Source organism: Manis pentadactyla, chromosome 14, assembly GCF_030020395.1.
Source record: "Manis pentadactyla isolate mManPen7 chromosome 14, mManPen7.hap1, whole genome shotgun sequence".
Taxonomy (NCBI): domain Eukaryota; kingdom Metazoa; phylum Chordata; class Mammalia; order Pholidota; family Manidae; genus Manis; species Manis pentadactyla.
This window is the reverse complement of record NC_080032.1, coordinates 1,201,902-1,216,565: the sequence shown is the minus strand read 5'-3', so window position 1 is coordinate 1,216,565 and position 14,664 is coordinate 1,201,902. Positions and strand designations below refer to the sequence as shown.

At 43.6% G+C, this 14,664-nt stretch overlaps 1 protein-coding gene across 2 annotated transcripts in view; it reads left to right on the top strand.

The window, feature by feature from the left end:
* The window catches only part of NINL (ninein like), a 118,656-nt gene that overhangs the window by 63,132 nt on the left and 40,860 nt on the right, over positions 1-14,664 (top strand). For both annotated transcript variants that reach the window (XM_057492075.1, XM_036908730.2), the window contains 3 exons: positions 9,170-9,363; positions 12,432-12,519; positions 14,482-14,654. In XM_057492075.1, the coding sequence (XP_057348058.1) occupies positions 9,170-9,363; positions 12,432-12,519; positions 14,482-14,654 (455 nt within the window). Of the gene's footprint in view, positions 1-9,169; positions 9,364-12,431; positions 12,520-14,481; positions 14,655-14,664 lie in introns of those variants that run through there.

Below are 14,664 nucleotides of genomic sequence, written 5' to 3'. Positions count from 1 at the left end.
TCTATGCTTTTTTGTGTGTCTCTCTCTATTTTGGTACTTACTCATTTATTAAAGTATGTTTGATATACAATATTGCAATAGTTTCAGATGTACAACATAGTGATTTGACCATATATACCTTACTAAATACGCATCACAGTAGTTATAGTTACCATCTGTCACCATACAAAGATATTACAGTATTATTGACTATATGCCTATAGCTGTGCTTTTATCCCCATGACTGATTTCATAATTAGAAGGTTGTGCCTCATTATCCCCTTCACCTCTGTCGCCCGCTTCTCCATGGCCCTCCCCTAAGGACACCACCAGTCTGTGGTCTGTGCTCAGGCATCTGTTTCTGTTTTGTTCCTTTGTTCCTTTGTTTTGTTTTTAGATTCCACATATAGGTGAAATCATATGGTACTATCTCTGTCTGACTTATTTCACTGAGCATAATACCCTCTAGGTCCACCCATGTTGCTGCAAATGGCAGGATTTCATTCTTTTTTATAGCTGAATAATATTCCATTATGTATATGCACCTCATCTTTATTATCTGTCAGTGGACACTTAGGTTGCTTCCATATCTTGGCTATTGTAAATAATGTGACAGTAAACATAGGGATGTATCTTTTCAAATCAGGGATTTTGTTTTCTTCGGGTAAATTCCTAGAAGTGAAATTACTGGGTTATATGGTATTTATATTTTTAGGTTTTTTTGAGGAAACTCCATACTGCTTTCCACAGTGGCTGCACCAATTTCCATTCCCACCAGCAGTGTAGGAGGTTCCCATTTCTCCACATCCTCACCAACACTTGTTATTTCTTGTCATTTGGATGGTGGCCATTCTTTCTGACTGGTGTGTCCTGAGATCTCATGGTAGTTTTGATTTGCCCTTGCTGATGACTAGTGATGTGGAGCATCTTTTCATGTGCCTGTTGTTCATCCTTATGTCCTCTTTGGAGAACTGTCATGCAGGACCTCTGATCATTTTTTATTTGTTTATTTTTTGGTGTTGAGTTGCTAGAGTTCTTTATATATTTTGGATATTAGTGCCCTATTGGATATACATTTGCAACTATATTCTCCCATATATTTATTCATTTTGCTGATGGTTGCTTTGTTGTGCAGAAGCTTTTTAGTCTTATGTAGTCTCACTTGTTTATTTTTGCTTTTCTTTCCCTTGCCTGGAGACCTATATCCAGAAAAAAATTACTAATGCCAGTGTTCAAGAGTTTACTATATTTTCTTCTAGTTTTATGGTTTCAGGTCTTATGTTTAGGCCTTTAATACATTTCAGATTAATATTTGTACGTGGCATAGGCAGTGATTCAGTTAAATTCTTTCACATGCAGTGTCCTGTTTTCCCAGCAGCATTTATAGAAGAAACTGCCTTTCCCCTGTTTTCTTGTCTCTTTCGTCATATGTTAATTGACCATATAAATGTGAGTTTCTTTCTGGGCTCTCCATTCTGTTCCATTGGTTTATGTGTCTGTTTTTGTTCCAGTAGCATACCGTTTTGATTACTGTAGCTTTGTAATATAGCTCAAAGTCAGGTGGCACGATACCACTGGCTTTGTTCTTTCTAACATTGCTTTGGCTATGTGGTATTTTTCTTATGGTTTCATACAAATTTTAGAATTATCTGCTTTAGTATTATGAAAAATACCATTGGTATTTGGTAGGGATTGCATTGACTCTGTGGGCTGCTTTGGTCGTATGGTCATTTTAACAATATTAATTCTTCCTACCCATGAACATAGAGTTCCATTTATTTGTCTTTTTCAGATTCTTTCCTCAGTGTCTTATAATGATCAGAGTACAGGTCTTTCAACTTCTTGGTTAGATTTATTCCTAGGTATTTTATTCTTTTTGATGCAACTGTAAATGGGATGGTTTTCTTAGTTTTTTTATGGTTCTTCATTATTAGTATGTAGAAATACAACCAATTTCTGTATATTGATTTTGTGTCCTGCAATTCTATTGAATTCATTTATTAATTCTAATAGTTTCTTGGTTGAATCTTTAGGGATATATATATATATATATATATATATATATATATAGTATCATGTATAGTATACATATAGTATTTGCAAATAATGACAATTTTACTTATTCTTTATCAATTTGAATGCCTTTTATTCCTTTTTCTTGTCTGATTGCTGTGGCTAGGGCTGCCAGTGTTTGTTGAATAAAAGTGAAGGTAGTGGGCATCCTTGTCTTGTTCCTGATCTTGGGGGAAAAGCTTTCAGCTTTCCCCATTAGGTATGATGTTAATTGTGGGTTTGACATATATGGCTTTTATTATGCTTAGGTATGTTCCCTCTATATCCACCTTGTTGAGAGGTTTTATTATGAATGGGTGCTGAATTTTGTCAAATACTTTTTCAGCATTTGAGATGATCATATGGTTTTATCCTTTTGTTAATGTAGTGCATCACACTGAATGATTTACAAATATTAAACCATCCTTGCATCCCTAGAATAAACCCCACTTGGTTATGGTGAATGATCCTCTTAATGTATTAGTTCAGTTTGCTAATTTTTTTAGGATTTTGCATCTTTGTTCATCAGAGATATTGGTTTGTAATTTTCTTTTTTTGTAGTGCCTTTGTCTGGTTTTGGCATCAGAGTAATGCTAGCCTCATAAGAATGCATTTAGAAGCATTCCTTCCTCTTCTGTTTTTTGGAATACTTTAAGGATGGGTATTAGTCGTTCTTTAATTTATTTGTAGAAGCCATTTGGTACTGGATTTTTGTTCATTTGGAGTTTTTTAAGTTACTGATGAATTTCATTACTGATAATTGGTATGTTCAGATTTTCTGTTTCTTTCTGGTTCATTACTGGAAGATTGTATGTTTCTAGGAATTTATCCATTTCCTAGGATGCCCAACTTGTTGCATATACTTTTTCATATAATTCTCTTTATACTCCTTTCAATTTCTGTGGTGTTGGTTGTAACTTCTCTTTCAAATTTTATTTTGTTTAGTTGAGTCTTTTTTTCTTGATGAGTCTGGCTAAGGATTGCCAATTTAATTTATCTCTTCAAAGATCAATTCTTGGTTTCACTGATTTTTTTCTGTTATATTCTTAGTCTCTCTTTAATTTATTTCTGCTCTGATGTTTAACTATGTTCCTCCTACTAATTTTGGACTTTGTTCTTTTTCTAGTTACTTTAGTTGTAAGGTTAGATTGTTTATTTGAAGGAGGCATGTATCACTATGATCTTCCCTCTTAGAACTGCTTTTGCTGCATCACACAGAGTTTGGACCATTATGTTTCTGTTTTTGTTTATCCCTATGTATTTTTTTATTTCCTCTTAGATTTGTTCATTGACACATTGATTGTTTAGTGGCAAGTCATTTAGCCTGTGGGTGCTTGTGTTTTTTTTCCAAATTTTTTTCTTTTAATTGATTTCTAGTTACATACTGTTGTGCTCTGAACAGATGCTTAATACAACTTCAGTTTTCTTAAATTTATTGATACTTGTTTTATGGCCTAACATACCATCTTTGCTAGAGAATGTTCCATGTGCACTTGAGAAGAATGTGTATTCTGCTGATTTGGGATGGAATGTTTTGTATATATCTGTGAAGTACATCTGGCCTGATGTGTCTTTCAGTGAGTCTGTTTTCTTATTGATTTTCTATCTGGAAATCTGTCCGTTCTGTCTGATCTATCCATTGATATAAGTGGGTGTTAAAGTCCCTTACTATTATCGTATTAGTATCAATTTTTCCCTTTATGTCTGTTAGTATTTTCTTAATATTTTTAAGTGCCCCTGTGTTGGGTACACAGATACTTAACAATTGTTATGTACTCTTGCTGGACTGATCCCTTTTATCATTTTGTAATGCCCTGTTTTGTGTCCTGTTACAGTCTTCATTTTGAAGGCTGTTTTGTCTGATGTAAGTATTGCTGCTCCGGTTCTTGCTCACTTCCCTTGGCATGGGGTATCTTTTTCCATCCCTTCCCTTTCAGGATGTGTCTTTAGGTCTGAAATGAGTCTCTTGTAGGAGGATGTGGTTGGGCCTTGTTTTTTTTATCCATTCAGCCACCTATGTTTTTTGATTGAAGCATTTAGTCCATTTACATTTAGCGTAATTCTTGATAGGTATGTACTCATTAGCATTTTGTTGTTTTCTAGTTGTTTTTGTAGTTCTTTTCTATTCCTTTCTCCTCTTGTGATTTGATGACTTTCCTTAGTGTTGTACTTAGATTCTTTTCCCTTTATTTTTTGTGGGTCTCTCTTACAAGTTTTTGGTTTGTGGTTTCCATGAGGTTCATATACAGCATCCTGTATGTATACTAGTCTTTGTTTGGTTGATGATCACTTAAATTTGGACATGTTATAAAAATACTACATTTTTTATTTTTCCCCCACCACATTTTATGTATGTGATGTTATAATATTTTGTGTATTCCTTGACTAACTTTTGTGGACATAATTGATTTTGCTACTTTTGCTTTTTGAACTTAATACTAGCTTTGTAAGTGACTGGTCTGCTGCGTTTACTGTAGGTTTTTACCTGTGAAAGTTTTTTCCCTTTCCTAATTTTCTTACTTGTACTTACGGCCTTTCCTTTTCCATTTAAAGAAGTCTCATTAACATTTCTTGTGAGGCTGGTTTAGTGGGGAAGAATTTTTAACATTTGTTTATCTGGAAAACTTTGTATCTCTCCAATTCTGAATGATAACCTTGCTGGGTAGAATATTCTTGGGTGTAGATTTTTTTCCTTTCAGCATTTTAAGTATTTCATGCCTCTCCCTTCTGGCCTGTAACGTTTCTGCTCAGAAATCAGCTGGTACACAGAGAAGACAATTAAGGACTCTATAACATCTTTCTACGTTGATAGACAGTGACCACAGTGGAGTGGGTGAGGGCTTGACAATATGGGTGAATGTTGAAACCCATGTGTTGTTTATGGGAAATGATCATAAGATTGTATATCATTGATACTTTAATAAAAAATGAATTTTAAAAAATCAGCAGATAGCCGATGGAGTTTCCCTTATAAGTAACTAACTGTCTGCCTTTATCTTGCTGCTTTTAAGATTCTCTCTTCATCTTAACTCTTTGTCATTTTACTTACTATGTGTTTGGTGTGAATTCCCTTGGGTTTGTCTTGTTTGGGACTTTCTGGATCTGGGTGTTTGTTTCTTTTCCCAGGTTGGGGAAGTTTTCAGCCATTATTTCTTCAAATAGGTCTCTGCCCCTTTCTGTGTTCTCGTCCTGATACCCCTGCATGCCAGTGGGGATGTCATTTCTTTTGAAGCTTAGGCTGAGCTCTGTTAGCATCTTCTCAGTTTTTAAATCCTTTTTTCTTTCTGTTGCTCAGCTTGGTTGCTTTCTACCACCCTATGTTCCAGATTTCTGGTCCGTTCTTCTGTATCCTCTGATCTATTTATGCCCTCTAGTGTATTTTTCATTTGAGTTACTGTATTCTTCAGGTCTGACCGGTTCTTTTATTATTATTTATTTATTTAATTGAAGCAGAGTAAAGGTTTTATTTCAAGTTACTTAGAGAGAAAGAAGTGCAGGCAACCTCAGAGAGAGGAGCGCCCTGACAGGTTAGGGGTTCCCCCTTTTAAGGATTTTTCAGGAATGTGACAAAGGGCTAGGGGTGTGGGCTTGTTAAGTGGTCTCAGGTATCTTTGATGAGACATTAAGTTTCTTATCAGTCCTCTAGGTAATTCTGCAGAATTAGCTTATCAATCAAGACTGTCTACCCTTCCTTCAAGGTGGGCAGAGCTATTTGTTTGCTAAAGAGTATGTTAAGAATCTTTCTTCTTAAACTTCCTGGGTTTTTTTTCAAATGCAATTTTGGCTTTAAGGTGGGATCTCCCTGTCATTATTATGCTGTTTATAGGAGGACCTTTTAGCAGGCTAGAGTAAATCTTAAAATGAGCTAATTGATGCAATGAAGACACGGGCTGGTGCTCAGATACTTTCATCTGGGGAATATTCAAACATTCAAGGCCAAGTTGCGCTTGACCTTTTGAACTTTAACTGATTAACTGAGTCTTTTCTAGCTTTGTCTGACTGGTTCTTTTGTATATTTTCTGTCTCTTTTTTGAATTCCTACCTGAGTTCATCCATTCTTTATGACCAGTGCTTTGAATTATTTACCAGGTAGATTGCTTATCTCCATTTCATTTAGCAATTTTTGTGGCACGTTGTCTTGTTCTTTTGTTTGAAACATATTGCACTGTCTCCTCATTTTGTCTGGTGCTCTGTTTCTGTGCATCAGGTCAGCTGTGTGACTTGGTCTTGAACCAAGTGGCCTTACATGGTGGTGTCCTGCTGTCCCAGAAGCACAGAAGCCCCTGGTCCCCTGATCCAGGCTCTGCAGGTGTCCCCTGTGCGGGCTGCAGGTGCCATCCTGTTGCACCTGAGCCACGGCTGCTGTGGGCAGGCAGGGGCTAGAGCGGCCCGCCACCTGGCTGGCAGCGTGGCTGGTGGCCTCCTGTGGTTGCACCAGCCCACGGGGCTCCATGCAGGCGCGCTGGCCCAAGACTCAGCGCGGCTGGTCCGGGCGCCCCGTGGGCGGGGCTGTCAGTAGTGCTAGTGTGCCCCCCGGGGCAGTCGCTCTGCTGGGCTCCTTGGCAGGCTGCGTGTTTGGGTCGGGTTGGTCTGCGGGGGGTGCTGGGCAGAACCTGTAGTGGGGGATGGTGGGAGGGGATGTGGGAGGCCGGCCCCACAGTGTCCAGCTGGCAGGGCTGAGGGAGGGCCCAGGAGATGGCTCCTGCCAGCCCCTCCTCCCCGGAGAAGGCCCCCAGGGAGCTTGCCTGCGCGAGTCCCACAGGCAGTCAATACTTCATATACTTTCAGTTGCTTGACTGTTACAATCAAGGTAAAATATTTAAAAGGGTGGGTTTGTTCGTGATTCACCAAGGCCCTGGGGCCAGTTAAGGTCGCAGGGAGAGCGAGGGGGTGGCGGCCTCTGGCAGCGGGCGTGGGGAGCGTGCAGTGGGTCTCCTCGGCGCCCTCACTCCTGTCCCCCAGCCTGAGCTCTGGCCCTTGTCCTTCGTGGTGTTATGTTCTCCCCGCAGTGAGTCGTTTCTGGCTTATAAAAATGAGCAGTCGTGGTCCCGTGCTTGTCTGCAGCAGGGCCGCGGCCCCGGGTGCAGCAGGGGAGCCGCCTTCGGTGGGAGGAGTGACAGATGATCAGCTGGGAAGGTTAGTTCACGATTTACCACGTATGTGCCTCTTCTGTGCATGCTCACTCCTGGTGTTTCTATGGTTACCTTCTCGAAACTGTCCGGAGTAGGGCCGGCTGCGGCCCGCGCAGTTCACAGCCTCACCCCCTGTTGCCCTCTCCCGCCGCCCTGTGCGCCCTCCGAGAAGTGAGGAGACTTGATGAGCACAGGGCGCGGGTGGCCAGCCCCGTACAGGCAGCGGAGCAGGCCCGTGTCACCCACTCCTGGTGAAGTCAGGCCGTGAACCGGTGTGTTCCTCGGGGTGGGCACCAGCAGCGTTTACAGCTGATCAGCAGGTGTTTAATTAAGAGCTCAGGTGGGGTGTTTCATCTGCTAAGATCATAGTGAAATGTCACTTGGAACATGCTTCTCCAGTTTTTAATGTCATTGATCCTGACGTTTTCCCATGTAAGATGATGTCTCTGCACATCTTTCCATTTGGGGGTTGAATGGAACGGATCTCTGCCCCGTGTGGGTGATGGTGGGTGAGCCCCATCGACCATTTTAAAATCACATTTTATTAAATTGCTGCTTATTGTGCCATACTTTATTAGTGGACGATTTTGTTTCATTGTTGATGTTTATGAATTATTTGATTATTAATGAGCTTAATTAACTGTCTTGTCCCATTTCCTCTTTGCAGAATTGTACACTAAGTCTTGTGTCTGTGCAACAGGGTGAACCACATGAAACTGTCATCTTTGTGGGTCAGAAGGGTCAAATATTAGCAATTTCATATGGTTCACCCTATTAGGAGCTTAATAGCTTTCATGTTTTAATAACATTTTTCTGGTTTTAAAACTCTGCTTTTTATAATCTTTTTGAGAAGTATAAAATAGGAAATGCAAATGTGTAATACATAAAATCATCTCTTACCATTTTGGTGTATTTTTTCTTTTCTTTTTTTAAAAATATATCTCTCCCCAGAAAGTTGCAGAAGTTTCTTGATAGACATGTTCTGGGCATAAATGAATTATGATATGTCAAGTGACCAGAACATATATTAGCTATTATTATTATAAAGCTTTTATCCCACCTTGATATTTTATCAACCATACTTTGTACTTACTATGCTATTAAATATTCTTCAGAAATGTGATTTTCAAGACTATTTAATATTCTGCCATATAAAGACACTATAATTTAGCAAGCTGTTTGTCTTTTGTTGGATAGTTTAGGTTATTTTCTTTTACACCTTTTCTTTAGCTCTGTTTTGTAATGGTAAATAATTTGGTGTACGTAAAATAACTGGGTCAGATAATAAAAATATTTTATAATTTCTTTATATATAGACAGAGTGCCCTCCAAAAACATTTATTAATTGTCAGTTCATCTTTTATGAGAGTCCCTTCTTTTGATACAGCCATGGGTAACATTGAGGGTTTTATTTGTGATAATTTGAGAGTCACAAATAGTATTTTTGTTTTAATTTGAAGATTTTTAGAAGGCCATTAACCATATATTTTTCTTCTTTTGTGATTTATTAACATCCTCTGTATATTTTTATTGGAGTTTCTGTTTTTCCCTATAAGCACTTAAATTTAGTAAAATTGTTACTGATTTTATATTTGTAGCTAAATACTTACATTTCTAAGGGGGAAAACATATTTGTATATGTACAGGAAAAAGTTAGAATGTATATTTGGCAATATTAATCATGATTTTAGTAGGTGGTGAAATTTCAGATGATTTTTGTTCCCTTTATAATTGTCTCTTTTTTTCTGATAATTCTATCATAATCGATATTTTTTACAGAGCAAAGAAATTCTGGTTTTTGTGAGCAAGGCTGGTAGCGTGTCTGGCCTGTCCTGCAGGGGCAGAGCTCACTCCTGCCAGCCCCGCATACACCCGAGGGGGCCCTGCTCGCCTTTCCCCAAGCACCCTGCTCCTGTCCTGCTCCTGGGCCGTCTGAGCAGGGGAAGGGCATGTGAGCTGTGGCAGTAAGAGTGCACCGTTGTTCTTTCCTCCCCTGCCATGTCCAGCCTGCTGTGGGATGGGTGAAGAGGAAGGCAGCCGATATGTTTCACAGCTCAAGGAGGTCTACAGCAGCTGTGACACCACGGGGACCGGCTCTCTGGACTGGGAGGAGCTGACCCAGCTCTGCCTGAAGCTTCACCTGGAAAAGCAGCTGCCCGTCCTTGTGCAAACGCTGCTTGGAAATGACCGCTTTGCCAGGGTGGGTTTTGACTTCTCATAAAGACCGGCACAGAGCTCTGAAGTAAACTACGGGCATTTCAGAAATGCCTGTTGACTAGAGATGCTCGTCAAAGGAAAGTGATTAGGAGACAGAATGGTGGCTTTGCTTCTGTGGGGCTCCTACATTACAACAAGAGTTCCTTTAAGATTACTTTTTTAAGCTGTGGTACCTTCTAGTGGTTTGGTTTGGTTGTGTTTTTCCAGGAAGATGTTTGAGTGATTTGTCTGGCGGTTGGAAGGCTGGTATGGGCGGGTGGTGTGTGGTTCACAGAAACAGGAATTCGTGTGCATCTCATGCACTGAGCCATTTTGACAGGCAGCCGCAAAGCACCTCGACGCAGACCGCTCTATAACAGTGCACAGCTTGAAATCCCTCTGGCAGGTGAGCAAAAGCATTGCAAATGACTGTCGCAGGAACCAAGGATGTCCTGTGACTTCATCCAGATTGCATGGAAAACAGTGCCACAGAGAGTTCGTCCTGAGAAATTCAGGGTCATCTAGATGGTGGTCTGGAATCTGACCGCAACCTACTTTCCTGACAGAAACATCACAAAGCCACCCCGCCTTGTTCCAACTCCTTTGATGTGTTCAGGTGTTGACATGTTAGTGCTGAAAACAGCACCTGTCATCTCACTGGTCATCTCAACTTTGAAGGAAGAGTACTTTTTTCTTTTTTATAAATTTTGATCTTTTTTAAATTGATATATAGTTGATATACAATATTATATTGGTTTCAAGTATGCAACATAGTGATTTGACAGTTCTCTACATTATTAAATGGTTGCCCCAACTAGTGTGGCTACCATCTGTCAACATCAAAAGATGTTACAGACCATTGGCTGTGTTCTCTATGCTGTACTTTCATCCCACGACTAATTTATGTTATGATTGAGATTGTGTGCCTCTTTATCCACTTTATCTATTTCACCCACCTCCCCCAAACCCTCTCACATGGTACCTCCAGCCACTTCTCAGTGTCTCTGAGGCTACTGCTGTTTTGTTCATTTTGTTTTGTTTTTAGATTCCACATATAAGTGAAATCATATGGCATTTGTCTGTACCCACCTGGCTTATTTCACTGAGCATAATACCCTCTAGGTCCATCTATGTTGTTGCAAATGGGAGGATTTGTTTCTTTTTAGGGCTCAATAATATTCCATTAAGTATATGTACCACATCTTTGTTATCCATTCATCTACTGATGGATACTTTGGTTGCTTCTGTATCTTGGCTATTGGAAGTAATGTGACATTAAACATAGGGAGCAAGAATCTTTTCAAATCAGAGATTTTGTTTTCTTTGGGTAAATTCTTAGAAGTGGAATTCCTGGGTCCTATGGTATTTCTATTTTTAGTTTTTTGAGGAACTTCCATGGTACTTTCCATCAAGGCTGAGCCAATTTGCATTACCACCAGCAGTGTAGGATGGTTCCCCTTTCTCCGCATCCTAACCAGTGTTTGTTATTTCTTGTCTTTTGGGTAGTGACCATTCTAACTGGTGTGGGGTGGTACCTCATTGTGGTTTTGATTTGCATTTCCCTGAAGATTAGCAATGTAGAGCATCTTTTCATGTGCCTGCTGGCCACCTGTATTTCTTTGGAATAATGTCTGTTCAGGTCCTCAGCCCACTTTTAAATCAGGTTATTTGGGTTTTTTGGTGTTGAGTTGAAGAGTTCTTTATGTATTTTGGATGTTAGCCCCTGATCAGGTGTATCATTTGTGAATATATTCTCCCATACTATAGGTCATGTTTCTGCTCTGCGGATGGTATCCTTTGCTGTATGAAAGCTTTTTGATTTGATGCTGTCCCACTTGTTCAGTCTGCCTTTGCTTCCCTCGCCCGGGGAGAAGGTGTCCACAGGAATCACTCATGCCAATGTCTTAGAGACTTTTGACTTTTTTTTCCCTAAGAGTTTTATGGTTTCATGTCTTAAGTTTAGATCTTTAATCCATTTCGAGTTCACCTTTGGGTATGGAGTTAGACAGGGATCCAGTTCCACTCTCTTGCATGTAGATGAGCAGTTTTCCCAGCACCACTCACTGAAGAGACCGACTTCTCCCCGCTGTGTACTCTTTCCCCCCTTGTCGACGTTAGCTGACCGTATCAGCGTGGGTTTGTATCTGTTCTTGTGCCAGTAGAAGAGAGTTTTTTCCACATAACTCAGTAAAACGATTCTCATTTTGAATGAGAAAAAATATTTAGCCTATGGATTTGCCTGAATTGGCTTTTGGGCAAAAGCAAATGAAGAACAGCCATAAAATGCTCTGGGTGGTGTCGGGAGAGAGCGCAGGAGGGCGCCCCCTCTCTGCCAGCCGACTGCCCCTGGCCAGGCGCTCAGGCCGCTCTGAGCCCCCAGTGGGGATTCTGCCTCCGTTAAGCTGACCGCCTTTGTTCCTGCCTTTTTCTTTTTAACGGATTGAAGAGTCAGATGTGTTTTTGACGATGTTCTTGCTCCTCTTGATACCGCCTGGAATTCTGTTTGGGACCTAGAGGAGCAAAAGGCACAACCGTGAGAATCAACACTGGTTATTTAAGCAGTATAATCAGATGACATAGGGATCCAGGCAGATCAGATTTTAAAAGAGGATGCGTTGCAAAGGAGGCATAAAAAGCAAGGGTGTTACTAGCACGGAAGTCAGAGTCGGGGGGCGGGCGACCTAGCCAGGACGGGAACCAAGGTGGGTGCTCTGAGCTGCTGGCAATAGTGTTGTTTCTCGGTGGGTGGTGGTAACGTTGATTTTCTTTACGTGTATTAATGTTTCATGATCACCAGAGGCCTCTTTTCTGTACTCTTTGTTTTCTAATTGTGTTTGACTGACTTTTACAAAATTGTTAGTAGTGTTTTGGTGATGGGCTCACTTTTACTTTCCTCTTCATACACTTCTGTTTTTACAAATCCTAAGTGATTATTCAAAAAACTGAAATGTATGTTCTCAGGATGAAAGGCAACCAATACGGGTTTCCATCTGAGAGCAAAACACGAGGCTGAGGTGTTGTCCATGTGACCTGGTGGAAGTAACGCTGACTAGTCCTTTCCGATGTCCCCAGATCAGCTTTGAGGAGTTCAAGGAAGGGCTCGTCGCTGTGCTGGTCCTTGCCTGCCCTCCCGACAGAGACAGCTGCTCCCCAGAGCCCGGTAGGGATTTCCTCCTAAGTTCGTTTCCTTATGTGTCTGCTGCCTTCTGCACTATAATATTTCGCTTGAAAATGCAGCAGAGCTGAGAGCTAAATTCTAACCCACCATGTCTGCCAGGCCGTGTGGACTGGGACTGGGTATCTGGGTTTCTCTCCTTTCGTGGCCTCGTTTGTGCAGGAAGACCATCCCTCCCTTGACACGAGTTCCAAGGGCTGCTGACTCCCCCGGGCTCCAGATGTGTGGCCGTCTTCCCACACGGCAGCTCAACACACGTCCTGCGACCCAGTTCCAAGCTCTCCCCCCGGGGGCAGCGTCAGGCCCCGCAGGGTGTGGGCTCGTCCCACAAGGCCGCCCCCACCTCGGACTTGGGCACAAGTCCAGCTTGTCACGTGCTTCTGACCAACCAGCTGCAAAGTGGAGGTTACCAGGATCCCCTCCTGGGGCTCAGTTAATTCGTGATTCAGCTCACAGAGCTCAGAAAAACTTCGGTTTACTACGCCACCTATTAAGAAAGGATGCAACTCAGGAATAGCCAGATGGAAGGGCTGCAGAGGGCAGGATGAGGGCAGAGGGCACAGAGCTTCCATGCCTGTCCGAGCGTGCCACCCCCCAGACCCCAGGCACTCACAGACCCAGAAGACCTCTGAGCCCCATCCTTTTGGGCCATGTGGAGGCTTCGTTCCATAGGCATGGCTGGTCAGACCACTGGCTGCCGGCAATCAGTTAGACCTCTGGGCCCTCTCCCCACCCAGGGCTGAAGGTTCTAGCCCTCTGACCTCACGGCTGCTGCCCAGTGACCAGCACTGCCTCCCCGAAACATGAGAACCAGCTGCAGGCGCCCAGCTAGTCAGCCCTGTCTGCGCCCCATGGACCTGCCCCCAGCCTTCTGCTTTGGTCTGCTGACAGGACACTCAGCCGCCTGCTGAGCCCTCCCTGGGGGCTCTCCCTTGGGGTGGGTCTGCAGGGCCAGGCCCTGTCCATGCCTGTTGTCCCAGGGGTGTAGTCACTGCCCATGGGAACTGCAGTGTCCCCGTGGGGTGAGAGAGGGACAGGTGCCTGCGTGGTGTCAGCTGCTGTGGATGTCACGCTGTCACTTCACTGTCTGCACGCCGTGGAACTCAGCGCCTTCCTCCCTAAAGCCCCTCCGTGGGGCTCCCTCTCTGTCCCTGGCTTTGCTGTTCATCTGCTCCCCGGGCTGGACCGGCCTCCTCCTCTGATGGCCCCGAGGTCTGGGGGCTGGAGGACAGAAGTGGGGAAGCAGGCGGTGCTTGGCCTTAAGGAGTGGGGCACACCTGCTCGGTTTTCCCGGCCTGGCCTTCCTCTGGACTGGATCCCTTTCCCTTCAACCAGCCCGTTTTGGTTGCCTCCCGCCTGGCCTGTGACCCATCCCCACCTCTCCCGCCTCATTCCTTCTCGACCCCAGACATCCCTGCTGCTCTGCAGGCGTGGGCAGGTGAGCGGGGAGGCAGGGCGAGGGGCTCTCAGAGCAGGACGTCCTCACAAATCCTAAACAGAAGCCCGTGCCCGCCTTCAGCCTGGATGCCTGGTCCACCCAGAGCCCACGCCGCCCCGCTGAGCCCCACCCGATGGGGGCCCACAGTGAGCAGGACAGGAGTGGCCTTCAGGAGTCCGGAGCCGGCTGTTGCTGGGTTACTGGAGGGTATTTTTCTTTTCACGAAAGGCAGATTTTGTATGAGTCTTTTATGTATAAATAAAAGCAAGATATGCTTAGAAAACATACACCGTGTGTGGAGTTTGGACAGAAGGTGGCCATCTCCCGGCACAGCCTCTGTCCCCTGGGAATGGGTTGCTGCTGTCGGCCCCTCTGCGTCCTCCACCGTCAGCCGCACACCTGCGAGCCCCACACCGCGCCCCAGCCTGCACCCTCCCGCCCAAGGCAGCCCGCGTGGGACCAGAGGCTGCTGTAAAGGGCCCTCCACCAAACTCCTGTTTTCTTTCCAGCTGCCTTGCATGCTGTCCCGCCAAAGTACGTGAGCGGCTCTAAGCGGTATGGCCGCTGGAGCTGGCCCGAGGCGGGCCACCCTGCACCCGGAGTCGCATGTCCACCCGCACAGCAAGCCAGGGCCACCGCCGGCGGTCAGTCCCAGTGCCCCGCATCTCTGGAGAGCATGGAGGTGGGTCGGC